The sequence below is a fragment of the Electrophorus electricus genome, chromosome 1 (assembly GCF_013358815.1).
Source record: "Electrophorus electricus isolate fEleEle1 chromosome 1, fEleEle1.pri, whole genome shotgun sequence".
NCBI lineage: Eukaryota > Metazoa > Chordata > Actinopteri > Gymnotiformes > Gymnotidae > Electrophorus > Electrophorus electricus.
This window is the reverse complement of record NC_049535.1, coordinates 21,444,433-21,469,248: the sequence shown is the minus strand read 5'-3', so window position 1 is coordinate 21,469,248 and position 24,816 is coordinate 21,444,433. Positions and strand designations below refer to the sequence as shown.

The 24,816-nt window shown below is 40.0% G+C and overlaps 2 protein-coding genes across 3 annotated transcripts; both read right to left on the bottom strand.

Annotated features, from left to right (window-relative positions):
• Positions 1-300: 300 nt before the first annotated feature.
• On the bottom strand, positions 301-3,230 carry smim13 (small integral membrane protein 13). 2 transcript variants are annotated; one of them, XM_027014421.2, is made up of 4 exons: positions 3,139-3,230; positions 2,766-2,885; positions 2,451-2,534; positions 301-1,583 (listed from the first exon to the last, which is right to left on the bottom strand). In XM_027014421.2, the coding sequence occupies exons 3-4, from the start codon at positions 2,524-2,526 to the stop codon at positions 1,393-1,395; spliced, it is 267 nt and encodes an 88-aa protein (XP_026870222.2). In that variant the 5' UTR covers positions 2,527-2,534; positions 2,766-2,885; positions 3,139-3,230; the 3' UTR covers positions 301-1,392. The 2 variants fall into 2 exon arrangements, with proteins under 2 accessions (XP_026870222.2, XP_026870221.2); XM_027014420.2 differs by lacking the exon at positions 3,139-3,230 and having other exon boundaries at positions 2,766-2,974.
• A 1,080-nt stretch (positions 3,231-4,310) lies between these two features.
• On the bottom strand, positions 4,311-21,086 carry cdhr2 (cadherin related family member 2). Its single transcript, XM_027014401.2, has 31 exons — positions 21,081-21,086; positions 19,791-19,848; positions 19,583-19,648; positions 19,192-19,328; positions 19,043-19,096; positions 18,854-18,943; positions 18,240-18,329; positions 17,876-17,995; positions 17,513-17,659; positions 17,308-17,383; positions 16,896-17,008; positions 16,346-16,561; positions 15,807-15,962; positions 14,661-14,822; positions 14,489-14,550; positions 13,653-13,893; positions 12,475-12,714; positions 11,723-11,792; positions 10,999-11,583; positions 10,738-10,809; positions 10,011-10,060; positions 9,293-9,459; positions 8,724-8,817; positions 8,117-8,205; positions 7,709-7,780; positions 7,300-7,444; positions 6,982-7,103; positions 6,590-6,703; positions 6,048-6,131; positions 5,357-5,414; positions 4,311-5,000 (listed from the first exon to the last, which is right to left on the bottom strand). The coding sequence occupies exons 1-31, from the start codon at positions 21,084-21,086 to the stop codon at positions 4,857-4,859; spliced, it is 3,900 nt and encodes a 1,299-aa protein (XP_026870202.2). The 3' UTR covers positions 4,311-4,856.
• Between the last annotated feature and the right edge of the window lie 3,730 nt (positions 21,087-24,816).

Genomic DNA, 24,816 nt, shown 5'->3' with positions numbered 1-24,816 from the left:
TAGTACTTGACCATATAATAAATACTGGCAAACTTTAATAAATCTTAACTCTTTCCTTTTACACCAGGTTTAGTGCAACATAATCCTTCATTATACTCTAACAAGTGTTTGGAAAAGAACATGAAGGTGAGACTTGAGTCTGAACAGGATTCAGTGTTCCACTAATAACTTGAGTCTCTGTCAGCATGGCAAATCTCATTTACTTGATAATTAATGGAGGAATCAGGAGTAAGAACACCTTGAATATGGAGAAATATAAAAAGGCAATCTGAAAAGACAAAGCACTTCACATACACAGCATCTGTTGCAAGGGACATTTTATGAAATAAATTTATTATGAATGGAAAGATACAGCTACTGCCATAAAAGAAAGAAACATTTTTTTTAAAAAGGTATCATAAAATGTAATTGTATGTAGGTAGGTAACAAAATGACCAAGGGATAGAGGCTTTTTGGAAATGTTCATCAGGATGAGGGGAGGGGAGTTACAAATCTGAGCTCAACCTAGCATTGACCGAGGACTGAAGACAGCAGGTCCTCGATCAGTGGTAAGGGGTGACTCAAACCCCACCCCCCACGCTCACCGGTAACCATAGCAGCCTTTCTAAAGCCCCAGGGCCATATCTGGGCCACCTCATGGGCATTCATCAGGGAACAGGGGAACAACTGCAAGGGCTGTGGCCTCTTTTGTTTAACCAGCAGATAGCCCTTCCACCTTTTACTTAAGCGTGCCATTTCAAATAATGAAGAGAACATAGTCATTTCCATTGCACTTTTTTAAATCAGCAAACATTACAGTTAGATATTTATAAGAGTTAGTGTAAATATCTGCAGTTACAATGTCAACAGTTAAAAGTTTGCATTGTCAGTGATAAACTGAGTTTCCTAGACTTGGATTTTGCTTGCTTAAACATTTGAGCAATGCACATCTGTCGAGTACAGCAGTAAACCTGCCTCCTCTGCGTCTCCTCCATTTAACTCATCACACCCCCACAACATCGCCTCACCTAGCAGCCTTTGTGCATTTACGCAAACAAAATGAGTAGCAGCATGCCATAAAGAAAGGGGCTAAACCAGGTCAGTCTGAACTTTTCATTCACTCACAAATCAAAAACAAAAAAACCTACAAAAAGAAAAATGGTGGCATGACTCAGCAGGGTTGCATTGAGACAGTAAGCAGTGCACCTTGGCCTCCACAGTTCCAAACACATACCATGATGAAGAGAAACCGACGAAGGCCATTTCACACGCAAGATGGAGGCAACTGCTTTGACACTGGAGCACGCTGTCAAATCCTGATCAGAACCTTTTAGAATGGGGGGGGGGGGTGAGTTCCCAGTGTACTGCTAAGGGGGAAAGACGGTGTCCTGAGGAGCAGAGCTTTCGGAGGCCTTATGTGGGTCCCGCCGGTGGGGCAATTCTTTGGCGGGCGGGCTTCGGCCGGTGACGGGGGGTCGGGGGTGAGCTGCGCTCACTCTCGGATTCAGAGAGATCCGTTTCTGCCTGGGGGGAGCCAGTGTCCCCAACAAGCTCTCGCAGGAACTTAAACTTAGAGAGGAAGAGTTGCCACACCACATACCAACCTGCAAATCAGGAACAGATTACATTTATTACTAAATTATTATACTAGTCCATCATGGCATGTGCTCAGTTGTTTACTGTGGCCATTCCTTAGTGGTTCATTAATTGCTATCTGATACACTACTTGGTACAATGACAGTTAAAACATTTGAGAACCTAGAAAAATTACTGTTTCAAATGGTATGTTTTGATAAACGTCTGTGACTGATTTTTTATTTAAAAATAGAATCTTCCATGGAAACTAATGCAGGAAGATCTGACTGGGTAACAACCAGACGAATATGGGATTCCCCCCCTATCTAAGCAAACAAAAACAAAGAGAGATATCTAGACAAAATTCCTTTGTGAAGGACCATCTATTATCAGACGAAACTGGACATTTTAATACATGGAATAATTCCTGTGTGGGATCTTACAAAAAAGGAGTGTGAAGGTGGTCCGGGCAAGAAACCTAGGCAGATGAAACACTCCGGAATCTGGAGCACACTCCGAGCTGTGCACGTCACCACTTACCTAGCTAGTTATTTTTAAAAGTACAAAAAGTACTTCGGGTTACGTTAAATGGTGTACGTTTACAACAAAACACCCAATCGACAGACGAAGAAGCAAAGCCAATAGTACTCTGACAAATCTGTACAGAAACCAAGCCTGCTGACAGTCTTAAAAAATATCTGCGCGTATCTTAAATGCTCTATCGAACTGTTCAATGTAATGAACCATAGGATATGTGACAATTTTCATGCTTGTCCGTCTAATCATTCTCATTATACAATCGAATAAACGCAGTTTTATGTCAAACGAGCGAGATACGTGAGAAATGGATATGCACAAAGAAACACACAAAGAGAATCTCTGCACGAGATACATACCGAAAATCATAAAGAGCAGGACGCATATCAACGTGGCTACAATGACCAGCACGGTCAAACCCAAGCTCTGCCACATTTTCTCTCCTAAAGAAGAAGTGCAGACGGTGATTATGTACGGGAGCTCGCGTCGGCTAAATCGTGCTAGCTATCCTTCTCGTGAGATTTAGCGCGAGCTATCCCATGCGCTTATTAGAGTCGTTAGATACAGCAAGTAAATAAACATAAGTGCACAGTTGCATAGCTGCAGTTGGTAGGAGCTGACTAGCTAGCTGCGAAGACAGCGTCTAACTAGTTCATTAGCAGAGATAAACATACAATTTATCAAATCCACGCTTCCTCACGGGGAGTCCCGCATGTGAGCTGGCCGCTGCCAAAAGTAACGGACACTGGGTTGGCGTGTCATGGATGGCCCAGGCGTCTTCTGTGTCTACATAACTGCGACACGTAAAGCAGAAATTTCAACAATATCAGCTGCAGTAAACACGGAGACACTCCAGAGCTAGCTGGCCCGGAAGCATTCGTGTGCGCGGCGGTTATTGGATAACGTAGATCTCCGAAGTTCACACACACACACAGTTTTGTTTACTAACTTTGTAGGGACCTTCCATTGTCATAGTAATTAATTAATCTAATGAATTGCACACATACTATTCATAGCCCTAACCTTAACCTCTGTAATCAGAATTACCTAGTTGGGAGCCGTGGTTCTCCTTGAGCTGCGGTTTTCTTGTCTTATCTTTTCACTCTCTTGACCATAAGGCAAGCATAGTGTTTATCCCCTCAAAGGCAGCCCTAAATAATTAATTATGGTAGTAAAATAGTTACCACCTCCAGGACTATAGTTGGTCAGTGTGTTTTGTGACTTTCTGCTGTGCATTTTTCCTAGGAGTGGAACAATACCATCTCAAATGGTATTCTCAAATATCTGATAATTTTTATGACTTTGTCTTAATGTGGAGTTGAATGTGCCTATAATTCGAAACGTGTGTGTCACGATTGGTCTCTCCCATGTTCCGTGTTTTCCCAGTCATGCGTAGTTTAGTTCCATGCCGTAGTTTCGTTTTCTCCGCCCCTCGTTTGATTTTCCACACCTGTCCTTCGTTTAGTTCATGTATTTAAACCCTGCCTTGTGGCCTTGGTCTTGGCTGTTCGTTCTATTGCTGTTCTTTGTTTATTTGCACGGTTGCGTTTCTGTTTGGTGGCTGTTCGAAAGCCCGTCTGCGTTTCAAAGCCTTCGTTTGTGTTAGGCTGTTTTGTTATTCTAGCCTTCGTGTTTCCTAGCCTATGTTATAGCCTGGTTTCCTTGTTTGCCTTAGTGTGTTTATCATGCATCCCCGTAATCTCCGCGTTGGCTCTATGACTCTGGACTACTCTCACTACGACTCTGGATTAGCCCTTAATAAATCTCGCTCTTCTCTGCACATGCGTCCGCCTCCTTACCGCTCACCGTTAGTGTGTTTATATAAGCACACAGTCATGGGTGAAATGCATTTAACATTAAGACACATGGAAATAGAAAACAAGGAAATTTCAATTTCTATATAAAACAAACTTGCACAGGTGCAAGTAGGTCTTTGAAATATAGTTAGAAATGGGCATTATATATACACACATGACAAAGATATTCTGCTTTAGGTCAGTTCTGAAAAGAAATTTCAAGAGCAAATTTCATTAACTTTTCAAATGTACGTGTCTGAAATTCTCTCATGCTTGTGATGGAATCAGTTTGTTTAAGCCACAGATCTGCCAATCTTCCTTTCAATACAATTTCACTACCACGTCTCAAATGAACATTTTAATTTAATAATTACAAAAACATTTCACATTGAAAACAGATAGTAGCTGTGTGTGTGTATAAGATATGCAATTTGCCGTATTAAATAAGTTGGCATGTCTACTAACAATTTGGCAGGATTTACAATTAGCAACATGCTGAACTTTAGTACTTGCAATTTGAAAATTTGTATAAAATATCTAATGATTGCTTTGACCAAAATGTAGAGATTATAATTAAAATCTGTCTGAAACTTTGGAGAATTCCCCTCCCAATCTGTTGTTCAAAAAAAAAGTGAGTTATACCAGTTTTGAAAAAGACATCATCTGTCCTTTTCATAACAAAAAAAAAAAAAAGAAATACACAAAAATACACTGATTCCAATAAAATTACTAATTGAAAAGATACACATATACTAAAACTATTTAAAGTGCAGCAAATACGACAGTTTCTCTCCCAAATAACTAGCTCAGACTGTGTTTCCCCCAATGCACTGGAGAAAAATAATTCTTGTTGTATAAGTTAAGTTTAAAGTCTCACTGCTGCAACCTAGGCCAAAAGTGAATGGGTGAATGGGAAAACAAGTCTTGTTCTCAGTCTGCACGTGGAGGTTGCAGCTGGCCGATGGGAATTTAGAGGTCTACAGAGCTGAACAAAGGGTTGGCTATGGTGATGCCCGGGCTCTCTGAACTTTTCTTTTGCCCTCGCTGCGCCAATGCAGCCCCTAGTGGCTCGATGTGTGGAGAATCGCCTCTCTCCTGTTCTTCCTGAATCACCTAACAAGGTAAAACACACACACACATACACACACACACACACACATTCATGATACAGACTAGACTGTGTATATAATAGACCAACAAACATGCACACACACATATATACACATAGGAAAGCATAAAACACAAGCAAAAATGGAGTCCAAACTCCACAGTCCAAGGCTGTCTTCCTCCAAGCTCCATGCATATACACTCACAATACTCAATGGCTTAAATGAACTGAATTCCCAGGACAGCAAAGCAAAAAATAGCAGGAAACAGGAAAGTCTGGTAACTTTTTGAAGAGCAATAACACTACAGTGTATGATCACCTTACTAATACAGCTATGTGTTAAATGTTATGATCTCTTTACCATCACCGGCATGTTGTCTTTGTCTGTCATGTCCATGTTGTAGTCGAGAGAATTCAAGCTGAAAATGGAAGAGGCACAAAATCTGAATTTAACAAAGCATCAGTATTACTGCTGCATGGCCTGAGGTGTGACGGGTTTGTGTGTGTGTATCCTAATAGAGTATCAACAGCAGTAGTACTGTAACTGTGGCTGGTCAACGGTGGTACTGCACCTGTGGCTGTACAGCAGTAGTAGTACTGTAACTGTGGCCATCCAGCAGCAAAACTACAGTAACTGTGGCTAATCAGCAACAGTAGTTCTATAACTGTGACTGATAAGCAGCAGCAGTAGTGTAACTGCGGCTGATCAGCAGCAGCAGTGGTACTGTAACTGTAGATGATCAGCAGTAGTACTGTAATTGTGGCTGTCCAGGAACACTGCATGCAGATCCATTTGTAAACATAAACAGACATCCAGTGTCCAGTGCCCACCTAATTCATCTGCAATTCCTAATTCATTATAAACAATCTATTACTGATGCAATTCCCTAAGAAATATCAGTGTTCCTATAGGTAAGAAATACAAAATAGATTTTATCTGGGAACTATTCAGAAATAGTTGTGAAATATACATGTAGAGGTATCAGCACCCAAGTCCATCGGGAAACATCATTAGGTGAGTGTGAACAGAAGCCTGGGGTCTGGGCAACTACCTCTCCTGATCGGCACAGGACGTCTCCTCATTAAAGCCCAGGTCAGTGGAGGTGTCGAAGTTCAGGTTCAGCACAGGATTCGCCCTGATAGAACATACATCACATATTAGCACGTTACACATGGTCACCAGACACCAGGACTAGGTGTTTGTTCTCTTGCGAAGGAAGGATGACAGGGCCTCGATCTTGAATGCAAAGATATCCAATACTTTATTTTCTGCTTTAATAAGTAACTTGAATAACAATTTTAAAGAATTTAAAGCAAATGGAAAGCACTGGCACTTTTTTAGTGAGACTGTGCCATACTTAAGCTTACATAAGCGCTTACATTTTCATGAGGTTGTAATAAGTCATGTATAACAGAATCACATTAAAAAAACCCTATTAAATCAAATGCAAATAGCAGACCACATGAATATTTATGTGAGAATGTTTACTGGCCCAAGGCATTCTAGCTCTCTACAGGGCCACAGAAATATCGATAGAATTTATTTCTATGTCCTAATGTATTAGGCTAATTGGACAGGAATATATGGACTCACCCCTCTCTGGTGTACATGTTGGTGCCTGGAACAACAGGTCCAGCTTTCTGGCTCTCTGTCGACACCAAAGCTGCTGAGTTCATGGCCTTGGCTGCCTTCAGTTTCCTCTTGTAGCTTGAAAAAACAGGGTGCACGTAAATCAACACAAGGTAACCACTGAAAACATTTAAACTGATACCTCTCTATGCAAGAGCTTGTGGGAGTGCATGTGTGCTGTCAATGTTTGCCAATAGTTACTTTTCAGATTTCCACAATATGTGGGAGGGATTGTGTGTACACCTTGCTTTTGGCCTGACAGATTTGCATGTAAAAAGGAGGACTGCACAACGCGATGGGCCATCACCCAGAGTAAGCCATTAGGTCAACCCCCCCCCAAAAAAAAGAGCTCTTACTTTGTCTTAATGCACACAAGTGACGTCACAGTGACGGCAAGAACGATGACGAGCCCTCCAACCAGGCCAATCATGATGAACAGCTCCGTTCTGTTCTCTGGTGGCTCAAATGTGCTTTTCAGCTGCAGAAATGTAACTAATGAATGAGCCAATCGCAGTGATTATTAAAGGCCCTAAATGCACGAATGAACATGGAATTCGGGTTGTGCCTCTGATTATCCAGACCGATTTTTTGCAAGTTGAGCGGTAAGAGATGCATCAACTAAAGCTGTGCACCACAGCGACCCTGCAGGTCGATTGTTAACAAGACACACTTACGATGCCCCTGAGGCCATACTGCTGGAGTATGACTCCATATTCCTCGTAGACTTCCTGTGAATTCAGGATCTTCCCTACAGACTCGGAGTCCAATGCCGTCCCGTTGGGGAACACGAAGTACGCCTCGACAAGAGTCACAGTTTTCCTGGAGAATAAACAAGTAAACAACCCAGCATCACTTTGTTGGGTCTCTAGGGGAATACCTGAAGCATAACTCCAGTAATTGGTCATTTTCAATACACATATTATTTGGGTGTTATCTTTAAAAAGAAAATAAAGTCAATTTAATGTTAATGTAGAAAATGATTGCATGTTCAGACTGGATACAAGTGATATATATTTACTAATCAAATTATTAGACTTTATTCTACTTATTGTAGTTTGAGGGGGAAAGCAGAGCTGATCTTACCTCTGTACATTCTCAGTTTCAGACAACACCTTAACTATATCCACTTTTGCTTTAGTGGCACCAGTCAGAGAGCTGTAAACAATTTCACACCAACAAAAATAAATGGCTTAATATTAAGATGGATCAGAACTTCTTAAATGTATGCAAGATTTAAACCATACGACTTAGTTCTTCTGTGGTAATTTAGAACAGGAGTGTTGCTCAAACATGCTTCATCATTATTCGAAAAACACTCAGATTAGCTGCATCAGATAATACAGACTAGGCAGGGGTCCAATCTCCATAGTTGGCTAATTGTCCAGGAAGAGGGCTGGCCAATCAGGTAGTAGGTGACTGTGCAATCTCAACCGCTTTCAGCAGTGCCAGTAATCAGTATGATTCAGGGGAAGCAGTGATGACATAGCTCACCTTCTGATTTCAGGCAAATTCTTGTTTACCTCTGCCACTGTTGAATCGAATCGAAGGCTCACCCTGAAGGACTTGTCGACCGTGATAAGCTGTGAAATAAAAGGGGTCACACCCCACTCCTCAATCAGCCATAGATCCACCAATCAAACTCACAACCACTCATCTGTTCCTTGCACCCGATCCTCATCTCACTTCCTTAATTAAGTCCTACAAGTCCCTACAGTCAACTGCTAAAGCTACTCCATCTTTTACGTTGCTTCTTTTGGCTACTTTTTACTGCTGGTGCCACTTCGAGAGCCTTTTTACCCGTTTGTGTTTTTTGCTTTTCATTAAAATTCCCATTTTGGGTTCTAGCCACTCATGTCTCATTCTGTGTCTACAACATATCACACAAGGGAGCAAACGGAAGCAGAACGTCGCACACACCTATAAGAGCAGCATATGTACAAACAATGGCATGCAGCTAGCAAACCTGAACACACTGGAATGTTGGCTGTTTGAGTTGTCCTTACTGAATTATTCAACTTTAACAAATAACTTCAGTTGGGACAATGTAATTAAGCCTGGTTTCTAAAACCTGTTTAACTGGATCTTTCAGGGTACCTACCTCAAGTGTCTCTTCTGTACTGAGCTCACCATTTATTGCCATCACTTTCACCAAGTATTTCCCCTTTTTATCACTATCCAGAGTCTGGAGGGACCTGAGAGAGAAACAAAGAATTCATTCACCATTTATGGGGTCATAGTTTGGACTTTGGTGACCACATAATCTCATTATCAGAGTAGGTGATAGCCAGACTAGAACAATGGTGTATTGGCTTTGATGATTCTGGCAAACCCAAAGATGTTTTTGCCATAGATCAGGAACACTTTCTCAATATAGAAATGTGCAACAGATGCAAAGAAAATGAACAAAGATGTTCAACAAATATAGCCAGTAACTCTGGAGACTGGTTGCTATGTGGATGGCCTGACTCTACACTGCAAAACTGATTTGAGTTGTTCTATCTCCATCTACTCATACATGGGGTACATAGTGGTACACATTCCAGCTCAAAAGCATCAAAGAAATAGCATTTCATGAACCATTTGAGTGAAATGATCAAAGGAGGTTCTGCAGCGAGGAGCACCAGAAGTGGTTACACCCTGAGGTCCAGGAGAAACATGCTTACTTGCCTGATAATGCCATTGTAGTTTTCATTGGCGTCTGGCTGTTTTATGGTCTCCGCGAAGAAGATTAGGCCAACTGGGTTTGGCTTATCGCCTGCCGTTGAGCTGGCAAAGTCCACTCCCGTAACCTTAAACGTGACATTCTTGTTCTCCCCTGAATCTTTGTCTTGGGCCTTTTTTGTAATGGACGATGACAGAAAACAGTTAAAGTAAAGGTAAAGGAATGCTACGTTTACAATTATTGAATTTGGTGAATTTGAACCTGAAACATAACTGAAATTGCACTGTGCAAGTCCTTAAAATTTTGAATTCATGAGATCCCAAACCAATAAAATACAACATAACAATCAAAAAACAACTAATCCAGTTATTAAACTATTAATCCAGTCATTTAAAAACATGGAAAAACAAGGTTAGGTGGTAGAACAACTGAAGTGGTAGCTCCTCCATTATTTGCTACAGACTATTATATGCATATACCGTTTTCCCCTCTCATATTCAGACAGACTCTATGTGCAAGAACTGAGTTAGAAACATATATGTAGATATATGTTGTTATATTAATGTAATAACTAAAACTACATGATAAAATCCAACTAAGCATCCTAACAGGAGAAAATAATGGAGAAGGCAGAGGCAAAAAATACACCTCGGGGAAAAAAAACCACGTAGGTACTGAACATGTTTTGATAATAACAACACAGCAAAATTGCCCTCTACTTACACGAACGTCAGCTACAGATGATTCCAGTTCAATATTCTCGGCGAGCAGAACTACGGGGACAGAAGCAGCCATGTTAGGACCCAAACATGGCGTCTCGACTTGATTTGAACTTTAACTTAACTGACTCGACTTGTGGTTTACGATTTGTGAAATTTAAGTGGGGGGGACAAGAATCTAATCGACTGTCATGCACATTTTTTGCTTCTCTCAGTAAATTTTAAAACACACAAAGACTCTTAAAACACACCGAAAGATTTGGAATGGACAGTAAGCCTAGAGAGCTAGACTATAGTGGGGATAAAAAGTATGCTTGATCGATACTATTTTTCTAGTAAGCTCCATATTATTTTAAGAAGTTTCTTGCATTTTTAGCTAGCTGGCGGGAAACTTGCTCCATTGTCCTACTGCCATTTTTTGTTAGCTAACATTAGTTTGCAGCGTAAATTTAACATCGGGTTTCAGGCACTGCTCCATATCTTTGCCATTGAGAATGCACATTTGCAACCTCATAAATAAATTAGACTATAAACTAAATAATGAGACTAAGCAAACATCTGTACAACATTGTAATCTCTGTTAGGACTCACAGCTGAAATCAAACACTGAAATCACACTGAAATCAAAAACCCCTGGTGGGCTGACTGAAAGCGTTGTAAATGAACATGTGAAATGTCATAGTGATTGAACTCCTAGTAATCAGAATGTATTTAAAAAGCTTAAAATTTACCAAAAAATTCCTGGACTGGGATGAACTCAGGTGCATTGTCATTCACATCCACTATATTGATAGTTACGACACCTGTAAAAGAGCGTGATATACTTCAATAAACAAAAGCTCCTCAGTGAACTATTACTATATATAAATAACTACCCAAATTAAATGTTATAATGTGTAGCTAAAACCCTTGCTGAAATTCATGTCATTCTGTGGCAAGAAGCAACAGTGACCAGTTTGTTATTCCTCCTGTAAAGAATCAGTATAACTTACCCTGGGTGCTATTCCCTCCCTTCTGTGTGTAAAGGTCAACCACTCTGGCCGTCAAATCCACCCGATCACACTCCTCATGGTCGATGATGTGGTCTGGGCTGGTCCTCACCACGCCCAAGGCATCCAGCAGGAACCACTCATTTGCACATGGCTCCCAGGCACCAGCACAGTGGCATTGTGTGGAGACAAACTCATAGATCAGTAAATAGCTACCGTCCAGATCGGTCCCGTTGATCTGGCCCACCACCGTCATCGGGGGCGAGTTCTCCACCACGCTCATGGTGAGGCCGACTGGGAAGATGGGTGGCGTGTCGTTGATGTCCACTACGTCTACTCGCACAGTGACCGTGGCACTATGCTGAGCCAAGTCAGCTGCCTCCACTGTCAGGGTGTAGCTCTTGCGCTCACTCTCGTAGTCCAGCTCCACGGCAGGGTCCACGGTGATGATGCCTTTGTAGCCGTCGCCGTCGGATGCTGAGCCGCACAGGAAGGTGCTCTGGCCGCTGCCGGTGAATCGGAAGGAGGTGCGGTTGTTGTACTCTGTTTGGTCAGCGTCACGCGCCTGCACAAAACCTACAAATATGCCTGAGGGGCCAGCAATGAACATATATGAGATCATCATGCATACAAACAAAGATCTGCTAGAATATATGTCAGACCGAATACATATACAAGACCTCTAGAATATGTCAGACTAAATACATATACACACAAAGCAACTTGCCTTTTTCACTTTCATTCACATGAAAGATGTAATCTGGATCCAGGTAATAAGGAGTGTTGTCATTGACATCCTGGGTTAAAATACAATATTTGGAATTCAAACACAACCCCAGACAAATACACACTTACACACACACACATCTTTACAATGGTACACTGTTGTATTTCTTCCAAAAACATTTAAATGAACACTAATCTTGAACTTTCTAAAATGTCTGTATTTGTATTAATGAAAGGTTTTATCTCTGTGTGTATCTAGGTATCATCACTGACTCTTTTTCTAACAGTATGCGCAATTTAAGGGTATTTTTGGACTCTAACGCTCTGTTCTAGGTAAGGATACTTTTTCTGTGTGGACAGCAAAGTACTTCAGTAAGTTGCTCTGGATAAATGGAAATGTTAATAAAATGTAATGTAACCTGTCACTGGATACGTCAGGAAATGCAGTGCTGAATATAAAATCACTAGATTATTTAACTAACCTTTTTTATTTGTTTTATTGTGAATGTCTTAAAAATCTGTGTTTAGTGAACCTAATCTCATTCCCTAATCACATTTAATAGTGTATAGAACAAAATAATTTTCAACATAGAAAATAATTTTCCATTCCAAAAGAATGGAAAACCCCTTTAATCTGAAACATATTTATAATGGAATCTCAACGGCAGTTGTTGGTTGAAAAATGCTGGGATACTCATCTACAGACACCTATAATTTTTCACATTTTCACACTGTGCAGGGGCCCACACTCACATCAACATTGATGATAGCTTTGACCCAGGACGACAGAGGTGGAACGCCCATATCCGTGGCTGTGACATTCAGTGTGATCACACCGCGCAGATCGGGATTGATGGCCTCTCGGTCCAGGATGCCCGTGCTCCTGATCATCCCAGTGTCTGGGTCCACGGTGAAGTTGGTGCTGTACGTGCTGTCCACGATGCTATACTGGATTTTGCTGTTGATGGTTTCTGGGTCATCAGCATCTGTAGCCTATGCAATAAGTAAAAAAATTAATAAGTACAAGCATTAATATTGCTTAATTAATTAATGACTCAGACAGCAGGATGTGACCTGTCTACATCCTATAAGCAAAAAAAATGGATTGGTGTAGAACAAACACATGAACAAGGTTACGATGTTGGAATTTTTTTGCATAGAATTCCTGGCAGATCCAAAATTGATCCTGCTAAATGACAAGAATACTTTTTATAATGCCCTTGCTGTCTCTAAATTTATTAAATTTATGAACATTATTGCGATGCCAGCACCTCGCAGTTCTCTCTCCAGCCAGCAGAGGGAATCCTCGCCTGAATATTAGTCCCCTTACGCTAACGTCTTTCAATTGCTCCCTTGTTTCTCTGTATATTTACCCTATATCCTTTGCTAGGTCTTGCTAATCCCTGTGAGAAACAACTCGGCGGTTCTTTGTCTATTGAGTCTCCTTTCTTTGTGATTACTTTTTCTGTACTTGGGCTTATGATATTTTGCATTTTCCTTACCTGTTTGATTTGTTCTGGTTGGACAGATGATTGGTTTAATGAACTTTGTACTTTTAATGGACTTTGTACTTTGTACCTTTCTATGAACTTGGATTTTGCCTGTTTTGTTACCTGGTGTTCTGTCATTAAAGGCTTCACACCACATACTAGTGCCTGGGTCTTTGTTAGTTATATTTGTTATATATCAGGCCAGTGTTAAAACTTAGGTTGATCTCATTCACTTGATTTTAATGATTTCAAACAGTGAACCGACGTCTGAAAACCCACTTTTATTTTAACAAAAAAGGACTGAAACCATCAGCGACGTTTGAATAATGGCTTGCCTCTTCTTAGTTACTAGACATGTCTGTTAACACACCCACTTCCATTCACACCATCCATCTCTTAGGGTGGCTAACTGTTTTCATTCACCGCCTAATATGATCTCACCTCGACCTGAAGTTGCAGCTCATTGTTCTCTTCAATGAAGACCTTGTAGTCTCTGAGAAACTGGGGCTCCTTGTTGTTGATGTCAATGATGGAGATCTCCAGAACGGCGGAGCCAGTGTTTCCTTCCGAATCCTGGGCCTGCAGTGTCGGGGAGTAGGAAGCTCGACGTCCCCAGTCCAATAGGTCACCGTTTTGTACAAAAATAGTCCCGTTTTCTAGAAAGACGTTGAAAAAGGGGAGCCTGCAAAAATGAAAGGAAATGCCACAAGGTGACGGAGAGGAAAAACAGTGTAAACGAGCATGATCGTGATGGCTGTCTTATCCCACTGCCCGACTCAGCCCTGCATACACATACAGAATTCAGTGTAAACGCACTGGAAATCACCTGTGCTGACCTCAAATATGGTATAAATCGCAAAATCATTTAATCAAAGATTGACTGGATGGGATGTGAAGTATACAAAACTGATAGTAAAAGAAAACATCTAAACTTGGTTGTTTTAGAGTAGACCAGAGTGGCCCAAACATTTTTACTTTCTGTAACACTCAGCTAAGAGCAAATATTATCTCTTGTTGAACTAGACTCTTTTACTGCATGCCACACCTCTTTAACAACACCCAATAAACTTACAATGTTATTTTGAATAACAGTTTCAGTCAACGATTTCAATAGTTTTAATCATTAAGCACATTATGATTATGTAATTGTAAGTATCGCTTTCTTTAATTAAATATTATATTGTGCTTGCAGTTGCTTATGCAGTGGCTCTGTTCTTTGTTTAATAATAACTAATTATTAAATAAATTATGTACTAACTAACTATTAAAGTACGTACATGCTCTCCGGGAGTAGCTTGTAAGTGAGGAGACCGTCGTCCAGCGCGTCTTCGTCCGTCGCCTGGCGAGCACAAGAAACGACACGAGTGACCGGTGGCCAGAGTCATCGTGACCGGTCTGACCATATTGGGAGCGAACGAGCGTGCAAGCTTTAGGCTAACACACACGTACCGTAACGGTGCTCACGATCGTTCCGTTTGGGCACTTCTCGTGCACAGACAATTCATAAACTTTTTTTTCAAACTGCGGGAAGTTGTCGTTAATGTCCATGATCTGAATGGTGACCGTCGCCGTAGAAACAAAACTGTCGATTGAGGCATCTGTAGCGATCACCTAAGGTAAATAATAAAAAAAGACGTTAGCATTTCTGACAATAGTGCTGAGGGGTGTTTACAGATTTAACTTTGTGGAAATTATTTAATACAGCACAGATGTTGTGTAGTACTTCATAACAACTATATAACAACTGCCACTTGCCATAAAAATCCACTACTTCACTAGACACTAGTTCTGATGTACCTTATGATCGTCCTGAAAAGCAATTTTAGATAAGCAAATGCCGTTTTAACAAGGCAAATGTGCAATCCATATGTGGGAATATAGTCTAATACAGATTTCCACACAAACTCGGGCCACTTCACATCCATTATTCTGATATATTTGTTTTTATTGTTTCTTTTATTAGACCTAATTTAACCAGATATAATAATTTAGCTAGCGTGTAGGTGGTGAGGTGTGAGTGGAAGGAGACTGATGTATGTCACATTATTTTGTCACATGCATACTGTACACAGACAAAATGGACATCACAAAACAAAACCAAGTCCAACCCTCAGAGCATCACTATCAACTGTGTGTTTGTGTATTTTAGGCCTCGTTAAGGCATCATACAAAAGATCATATAGAAAGTAAACTTTATGTATCCTCTCTGGCCATATGCTTCTGTGAAGCAGTCTGACCAGTACTTGCATGTAGGTTGTGTATATGATTGACCAATATTGGCATGCAAGAAGGTGGGACATAAAGAATGATCAAAACAATGCAAAAACAGCTGCATAGTGTGTGACTGTAGAAAGCAATTGCCAACATGAAAGGAAAAACAAATCCTGGACATTCTAGGCATTTTAGAAATTCCAGCTGGACACATTTTTAGGTCCCAAAAAGAGGACATGTCTGGGAAAAAGAGGAAGCATGGTCTACATTCCCTCCTTATCTACACAAAGGTCCATTCCTCTTAAACTACAACAATCATGACATGGGTTAAAAGGTAGGCAAAATCACCAGAAGCTCTCTAGAGCCAGGCCTATACGCGCCTACCTTCACGGTCATCGTCTTTGTCTTCTCGTAGTCGACAGCGTTGGGGTTTTTGACCTGGATCAGCACATTACTTTCCAAACTGCCGGACACCGGCGAGACGGAGAAGGCGTCCTGATCTGGTCCCTCAAGGTGCAGGTTGAAGCGACTGTTCTCACCCTAAAAGTCATCATTTTTATTTACACACAAAGGCGCTTATCCAGTCATTTCTATTACCCTTCTAAACAGTGGTCAGTGTGGAGTTTCAGAGAGGGGATGGCTCAGTTTTACACTGGGTAGCTGTATAACAACACCAGTGCAAGACCTAACCTTAAAGAGCTTGTACTGACAACATCTTAATGGAAAGAGCTGCCTATTACAATTTATTTGATGGCAAGTCATTAAAGTCATCGATTTCCATGATAAACACATAGGTATCCTGTTTCCTCTTTAGTGTCATGCACTGCTACTCCTCAGTGGTGGGTTTTTCGCTGTGCATTCATCAGACACACCCCCTGAGAAATAGCAACGTGAGAAACAAAAAATAATAATCTCCGTCTTACCAGATCTTTATCTTTCACCCTCATGTTCAGGCCCGTCACGGACAGCCCCACAGAGTGCTCATTGATGCTGCCGGTGAAGGTGTTGGTCTCGAAGCACTGGTCCTCTGTGCACTCATTAAAGAGTGGCGCATTGTCATTAAGGTCGCCTATCGTGATGTCCAGCTTTGCTGTCGTGTGTGCGTAGTTGTTGTCCACATTTAATTTGGTCTCAGTAGCCTGGAGAAAAATGTGATATCAATTTCAAGAAACCATCAATCAACAAATAATTTCAAACTGCCATGGATGTTACTGCTGTAAAACTTAATTTAGGCTATTACATCCATTTATTAAATCAGCTCAATAAAATTTAACTTAAAATACTTCTAGTTTAAAAAGTTCATGGCACAGTAAAGAAAAAGAACAAAAAAAACCCCCTCATGATAGCTGACACTGGCAAATGAAGGCTGACATCCATAGTTGAACACCTCAGGGTATGGTTGCCTACATTTGCTTCCATACATGCCCACGTACAGCATATACCTTATGCTACAAATGTCGGATCGTGCGATACCTTCACCATCAATTGTACAACATTGTGCAGCAGTGCCTCTCGATCAAAGACGGTCTTGATGGAAACAACACCATCATTTTCGTTGATCTGGAACAGGTCTGGTTCATTAGTGTCTGCAAAAAGAAGGGTTAGTGTTTCTCAAACGACGGGAGAGCGTTTTTTTGAGCCTAGTGATGGATCTGGAACACCATGCACTCTTCCTCTACTCACTCATTTGGTGCCAACTTTTATTTATTTTTCAAAACATCTTAGAGTGTTTTTAGTTTGACTTTTCATTCATTATTGTCACTGTTTCTGATGTCATGTATGAAACATCGATGAAACCCAGGAAACAAGTGAAAACAGTGAAACATCAATCATTTCCTGATTGGAGTTTGCAGTGCGATCCAGTACAGATCCATGTTTGGCTCACCTGCGATGCTGTACCAGATGATGTCATTGATTCCTGTGTCTGGATCTCTGGCTTGGACCTTAAATACAGAAGTTCCCTACAAATAATGACATCACATGTTTTTGTTTTCTGTCCTTTGAGACAAAATAAATGATAACATTTTAAAATAATACAACTTTTTTGTATTTTACCCTTTAAGACAACATCAAAACCACATGGTACATACCACTGAGGAATTCTCATTGACAGTGACCATGTTAGGGAGGTTTAAGAACTGGGGATCAAGATCTGGTACATCAACCACTGTAATGAAAGCAGTAGTGTTGCTGGACTGAACATAGTGGGGATTGTCATACAATGGTCCACCGCCATCCTTTGGAGCACATAAGGAATAAACAAATAAACAAGTAAGGAACTGAATTAACATTCTTCATTGTGTCCTTCTCGACATAATGATGGAGTAAATTAGCCTACGAAGTAACCAATATGAACTTTCAGCACACTCTAATATAGTTTCAATGATCATTTCGAACCCAGAAACAAGTCCTGAACAACCAGCATCTTTCTGAAGGTGTGAAGGTGGACTCACAGTCGCAATGATGATTATCTGATAAAAAGCACTCTTGTCAGTGAAATTCAGTGGTTCATTCAATTTGATGTGTCCTTCATTAGAAATAGAGAACATGCGAGCTCCATCTGTAGGCTGAACCTGAGACAGACATGGGAGCACAACAGTGATTTCATATGGAGAATCGGCGCTCAACAAAATTCCTGCACACTAAATGAACCCTCAGACCAGTTGCCTCAATTTGAAGCTGGTTTACTTTGTAAACTGTAAAAAACTCAAAGACACAATATATGACCATTTCTGCGCTGACCATTTCTGGGCTTGAACCACAAGACAAGCCCCCGACATCCAATGACCTTTACGAGGTATGTAAATAGAAACGTACTTCATGGATGGAGTAACTGACGTGGCCTGCTGGTCCGTCATCAAGATCTATTGCAAGCACTGTCAGTATTGTGCTGTGCACAGGTGTGTTCTGCAGGTAGAGAGATCGCACAATGTTGAACAAATGGCATGGTAGACAAACTGTGCATCTGTTACATGGGTGCATGGGTCATGTGCTTGACAAAACCAACAAAACTTCAGATGAGAATCTACTGGGGCCATAAGCTTGTCAGCTTTTTTCAGTACTTCACACAGGAAGCAGAATTGATTTTTTAGACATTAAAATTAGACATTATATGCCTTCCCACTGCACTCTCATCACACCACTGAGGAAGGCACAGAAGTCAGCGTTGCGTTTAAGATTAAAAGGCAACTCTGCTTCACTAGTCAGATTTCTATACTGTAAAATAGTGTAATGATATGATGCCCGAATGGTGCTTGGTTGACAGGATTTTATAAGCTTCTCTAATTTAACTTTTTAACATTTTTTTAGCTTTTGAAACTTTTTTCCTGAGATAAAAACTGAACAAACAGAAGGGGAAAAAGAGTCTCTTTGACTCTGACCACTTTGACTGCTTAAAAAAAGTTCTCTGTATGTGCAGTAACCGGACTCGCCTCTGGCACTTTCTTGTTGTATGGCGTGTTCTTGAACTCTGGTGCATTGTCATTTGCATCTTCAACTATAACACTTATTGTTTTCATTGTCTGAAAATATAATGTTTAGTTTTAGAGTCACGATTAGGGTTAGAGTGATGTTTAAGAGAACTGTGATCCCATGCTGCACTTTGCATGAATTAAACTTACCTCAGCATAAACTCCATCGCTAACAGTAACTTCTACTGAAATTATATTTTGCACCTATGGGGGAAAAAAGAGATTATTTGCTGCTCTTTGACAATGCACAAAATTACTAAATGTTTTGTGTTCACATGGCTTCTTTAAACTAGAATTACCTCTCTGTTAAGTGTGTTGTTGATGTAAACATCACCGGTAGTTTTAGACACCCTGAAATGATAATTATTGTCTTTGACACCATATGTCAGAGGGTCACTATCTGCATCAAATGCATCAATTTTGAATGCAAATTCGCCTGTGGGGGAGGGGAAGAAAACATTGTGGCTTTTAAACTCAGTGGGTGTCAATTTTAATGGGAAAACAAAAGTAACTTTTGATTGTGTTTGGTGCAACCCTAAAAATGGACAACTTGATCCTTAAGTTCTATGGTTTGCAGGCACGTTAAATAGTCGGTTGTCTTCATGGATATTTAATGCTTAGTTATGTATGATTGTCATATTGTACAGCATCATGAGACATTATCATTGTTTCGAGATGGACACACTGCACCTTTCGGAAGGTCCTCCCTCACGTGGACTACTGCTGTGTTGATGACTGGAACATTTTGACAGTAGCCTGTGCATTACAATGGCACAAAGATCACTCATGAGTGTATCCTCACTGAATTCCTTAGACAATATTTTGGACTTTGAGCTCATGCAACGCAACAATCACTAACCATGAGCATATCAATTACACCTTCTGGTGACATACTTACATGTGGAAAAGAGAACTAGGAGCAGAAGTAATAAACTCTTCATTCTTCTGTCCTTTGTCTGTAGATGGCAAACATGTGACTAAGGAAGAGGTTTATCATATGGGTCAGTCATCAAAACTTAAACAATTTCCCATAACTCCCACTGTTTGTCATTAATTGTCACAATTTTTAAGTGAATATTTTTATTTCTTTTTTTTAATAACAAAATATGTAACTTGTATGCATGTATATTGAAATGGGAGTTCAGGACATATTTCCCAAATGTGATGTATAGAGTTCAGAACATAGAGAATCTTAACTATGAGGGATATATTCTGATCTTTGTATTCAAGGTACTGCAATACTTGCTCTCTCCTACTGTACTGTATTTGGGGATGTGACACTTGGGGAAAATTAAGCAATGCTTTGTCAAATCAATCTAAAGAACAAGAAAGAGCAAGAAGGAACATCTTTGTTTTCTAATTGTAGATTATTCAAATCCAGGTATATGATTTGACAAACAAACAAACAATCAAGCAATCTAGAAATCTTCAATATAGGACATGACAAAGCTTACAGCTCAAGAAATATTATGAATATCAATTTACAAGCCTACCAAAAGAAGAAGGATAGGAATAATTTAGCAAAAGCAATGTAACGAAGATGAGAACTTTTTTACTCTTTTTAAAATGCGATTCCAAAGGAGAAAAAAGAGCAAGAATAGTAGTGAGCTCTAAAAATCCAAAACCGCGTAAACAGACTCTTCTTACCGTCCCGTCTCCTTGTGATCTTCTGATGGCTGTCGTTGCTTGAGCACGGGCAAGTGTTGATTGCAATCATGCTGTTGTAAAAGTGAATCATTAACACAGCTGGTGGGGAGGGGGGGCTCTAGGAAAGCTGGGCTGAGACTGGCCAAGCTCCTCCCCTCTCCAGTCACCCAGCGACTCAGCGGTGGCACGCAAGCTCATGTGGTAAGGAGTGGGCCTTCAACCGGAGGGTCTGCAGGTTCAGGAGCAAAGCGCTTGCAATCTCACCCACCTGGCTGTGGAGGAGAACAGATGGACAGTCGATCAACGAAGGGTTTTGTTACATCTCAGCTTTGTATTGGAGCTGGAGAGCAACTCTTTTCAAACCAGACTCAGCCTCTGTCCTACTGTTCACTCTCCTGATGCAGTTGGTTGCTATTCCTGACCGGACAGATGGGACGTTCACCCGAGTATAGTGGAGGCAACATGGGGTTAGAGAACAAGAGTTCCAAACTGTGAGGGGTAAAGACAAGCACTAACCCCCTTTCCCCATCCTTTTCCAAACCTCCATTTTCCTATTAGGGCCTCACAGTGAGTAAGAGAAGAATGAGACAATCAACTATGGCCATCATCAAACCAAACAAATAACAAAACATTGGTGATAATTCCACTAATGAGCAGAGTAACAAGCAGAGTAGTGGATCCTCAATCCTCAGGGATTTTCTCCCATGGTTCAGCTGTAACGTGTATCAGAAGATAACTAACACTTGTGTTTTTAGATTAAACTAATTTGACATTGGTCAGAATCCCATCATCAGTTGACCTGCTTTAACACACTTCATTTAACTCACCATCAACTGGCACTGTATATAAGAAGCATTTTTGAACATCATCTTTCACCAGGAAATTCCAACACGCAGATGCCTGATATTTTCATTGCCCCCCCACCCCTTTTTTATGGCATTTGTATAAATGTGTGAAAGGAAAGGAATCAATCTGTATGATAAATTATTATCTTAACTGAAATAGAAATTTGCTGTACATAAGATTATGATGTTGTATAATCATGACTAATGACATCAATAAAAACATGTTACATGGTTCTGAAATACTGTAAGCACAAGCATAAAGAATACTTAATAAAGTATACTTAATAAAAGACTGGTATAATGGAGTGTAGTGTAGGGTAACAATGCTGCCTCCCCTGTGGGGGACTGGGGTTCCACTCCTGTCCGGGCAAGTGCTCTATGCTACCCCCTGCCCAACGAGTCACGTGGTACGGCAGGGGGGTTCACATGTGTATGTAGCCACACCCTCTGTGATGGCACACACCTGCACAGGGTTCATTGTTCTGTCTAATTAAACCCCCGTCTGTGTGTGCCTCTTCATTGGTCTTTGTTGATGTTGCTGTTACTGTCGATGTAAAATGTTTATGCGTGTTCGTGTTTAATGTTGTTACTATGTGTGAGTGCCACCATTGTCTTTTATGTTATTCGTTAATAAATGTTTCACCACGCCAAGGGAATCTGCGTGTCCTGCCCTATGGCACTCGGGCCAGCATTACATGACTCCTAACACTATACTTGTGTACCTTGTTACATGATTGAAAATTGTAAAGATGCTCTGGATAAGAGCATCTGCCAAATGTGTTAAATGTAAAGTATACTTATACATAAATTACTAGTATTTCAAGTTACCAGTCTGGTTAACTTGAAAGGTTTACCAAATTGTATATTAGTTAAAGAATCATTGCTTATGAATTATTATGTAAATAGCATAAACAGTAATTAAACATGCAAAACAATTATGTGCCATCTATTTGGCTGTTGGCAGAGTGATTAAAAACAGAATGACAGTGAAATCAATAAACTGTCTTATTGTAAGTACCTACCTGAAACTGTAATAAGATTCTAGCCTTATCCTGCTAGACTTTGGTTTATAACATACTTTACAAAGTTTACCCCCACCCCACCCCACCCCACCCCACCCCCAACAAACAAACAACAATTTTTTTTTAAGCAATTTAAATATACTGATTATTCAATAACAATGAGGATGGAAGTGCCAAGTCTGATCTGACACCTCTAATAATGTTAAAGAATTAGTTACATAGGTGACATTGTTAAAATGCGAATGCGACTGAAAGTACTCTCTGTGCTGTGGTTATTATGCTGCTGTATTATCTGATCATAGGCTCAGGTGTGTTCTCTACACAACAGGCTGTAAAAACCCATCCACCAGTCAGACACACAGATAAGCGCAGCTTTGTGTCCAACCCAGCCTTATTGTACTTTTATGGTTGGTAACAGCATGACAACTGCACCAGGCAAAGCTCACTAACTCAGGCTAATTACCTTTCTAAATGTCATGTATCATTTATAAGAAGTTATATTATTTATAATAAGATAATAATCGCTGGAGAAGTTACTCAAAAAGTAATCAATTCCAAACTACTGAATACTACTCTTAAAGTGGGTACTTATTACTGAGTATAACTGTCAAAGTGAGTACTTATTAGTACTTATTACTTTCAGGGGAAAAAAACACACACCACTCCTTGCATTGCTTTACTTTTTACATTTCTTGAAATCCCATAAAAATTGGTGCCAAGTGAAATACACAAAGATAACAAGGAGTGGTTCTTTTACTTATGTCTATTTTAAGAAAGAACCAACCAATCATAGTAAATATCATAGGAAAGGCATATCAGTTCAGTGATGACTTCTGTATAATCCTGTCTGATCAGATGCTTTGAAGTGCTGCTCCGTGAGTTACCACAACTGTCTTTGTATTGGCCTAGTGAAGAGTTTCACTTCACAATAGGCCTAATGATCGGCTTAACATGCAATTAATTCAAACCTTTTCTGCAGTCTCCACCTGTGAAAGGTGCGCTCACTATTCAATGGTGCCGTCCCCAGTTCACATTACGCAAACCAACTGTAGGTGGCAGGCAACTACAACAAAATATGGTCAAGTGAAGTCCCTGTACTAGTCGATAAATACATTACAGTATTTATACATACATTACATAGATTTCTACATTATACATACATTTTATAAATACATTATACAGCTTTTTCATATATTTGGTGTAATCATTTATCAGAAACACAAGAGTAACATAAATAGACGCAAGTAGGACAAACGTATACTTAACTGTATGTATATTAACTGTAATGTGAAGATTTTAAATTATTTTAAACTTTTCTGTTCAGCATCTTATTCCCAGTACTGGTTAAGATGCACAAGACTGTGTAGGGTTATAGGAGTAACTGTGGGGAGGCATAGAGCAAGAAGGTCTATGCATGACAGCTAGGTGGAAACTATTACAGCTATTCCAGATTCATGCTGCTGTATGACTAAACTAACAATCGGTACAGTTAATAAAGAAAGAAGAGGAAATCATCAAATTTATAACATTTTAAACAATGTGCTGAATAGAAAAACACAATCCAAACCTTTGGTCATTAACGCTTGTGGTTTTACAGAGACCAAAATAAATAGAATATGAATACAAACAAAAATGATTTTAGGCCCAACCGTAACGCATCATTGTCCGGCACTGATGAGCTATGATGGACAGCCTAGTTAGAGGGGAATAAGCAGAAATGCAGTCCCCATAATCAACACTGAAGGCTTCAGTTTTGTTTCTTTGGTTGGTTTGGTTGCATTTTGGTTTGTTTAAAATACACACATATTTTTGTGATCTTTTTGAAAAGATATGAAAAGTCTTCCTTCACTTTCTCTTATATTTGCTATACAAATAAATGATATGGGGTTCAACATTTTTAAATGATGTAGCCTCATGTGGGTTTACATTTTTTTCCCCTCAATATATAGCTAGTGTTTTAACCACAGTCATTCAGTGATACATTTAACAGTTGGTTAATTCACTCTGCATCTTCAATTTGCCAAGTGGACGTTAGTGTCTGAAATTAGTAATGTAAATGAGCAGAGCTTTCATCACATATCACATTTTAACAGAACATTCTCAAAGAAACTATTTAATATTTTTAAGATGAAGTGCCCAATTTTCTATAATTGACATATGCCAAATGAAAAAAAAAGTGAAATATGAAACATATTAAGGCTTTAAGCCTTAAGGTTTTTAAATTGTAATGGTATCGAGTTTCTATAAGTACTCTTCATATAGTTTCATTGTTTTGTTTTCAGAATCTGCCAAAAGAGACAGTGTTGGCATACAACGCAGCGCCAGTGGAGGGACACACGTCAACGCACCGTATAATTGCTATGCATTGCATGGAGACACTACACAGGTATTAGTTGGTTATATTATGACT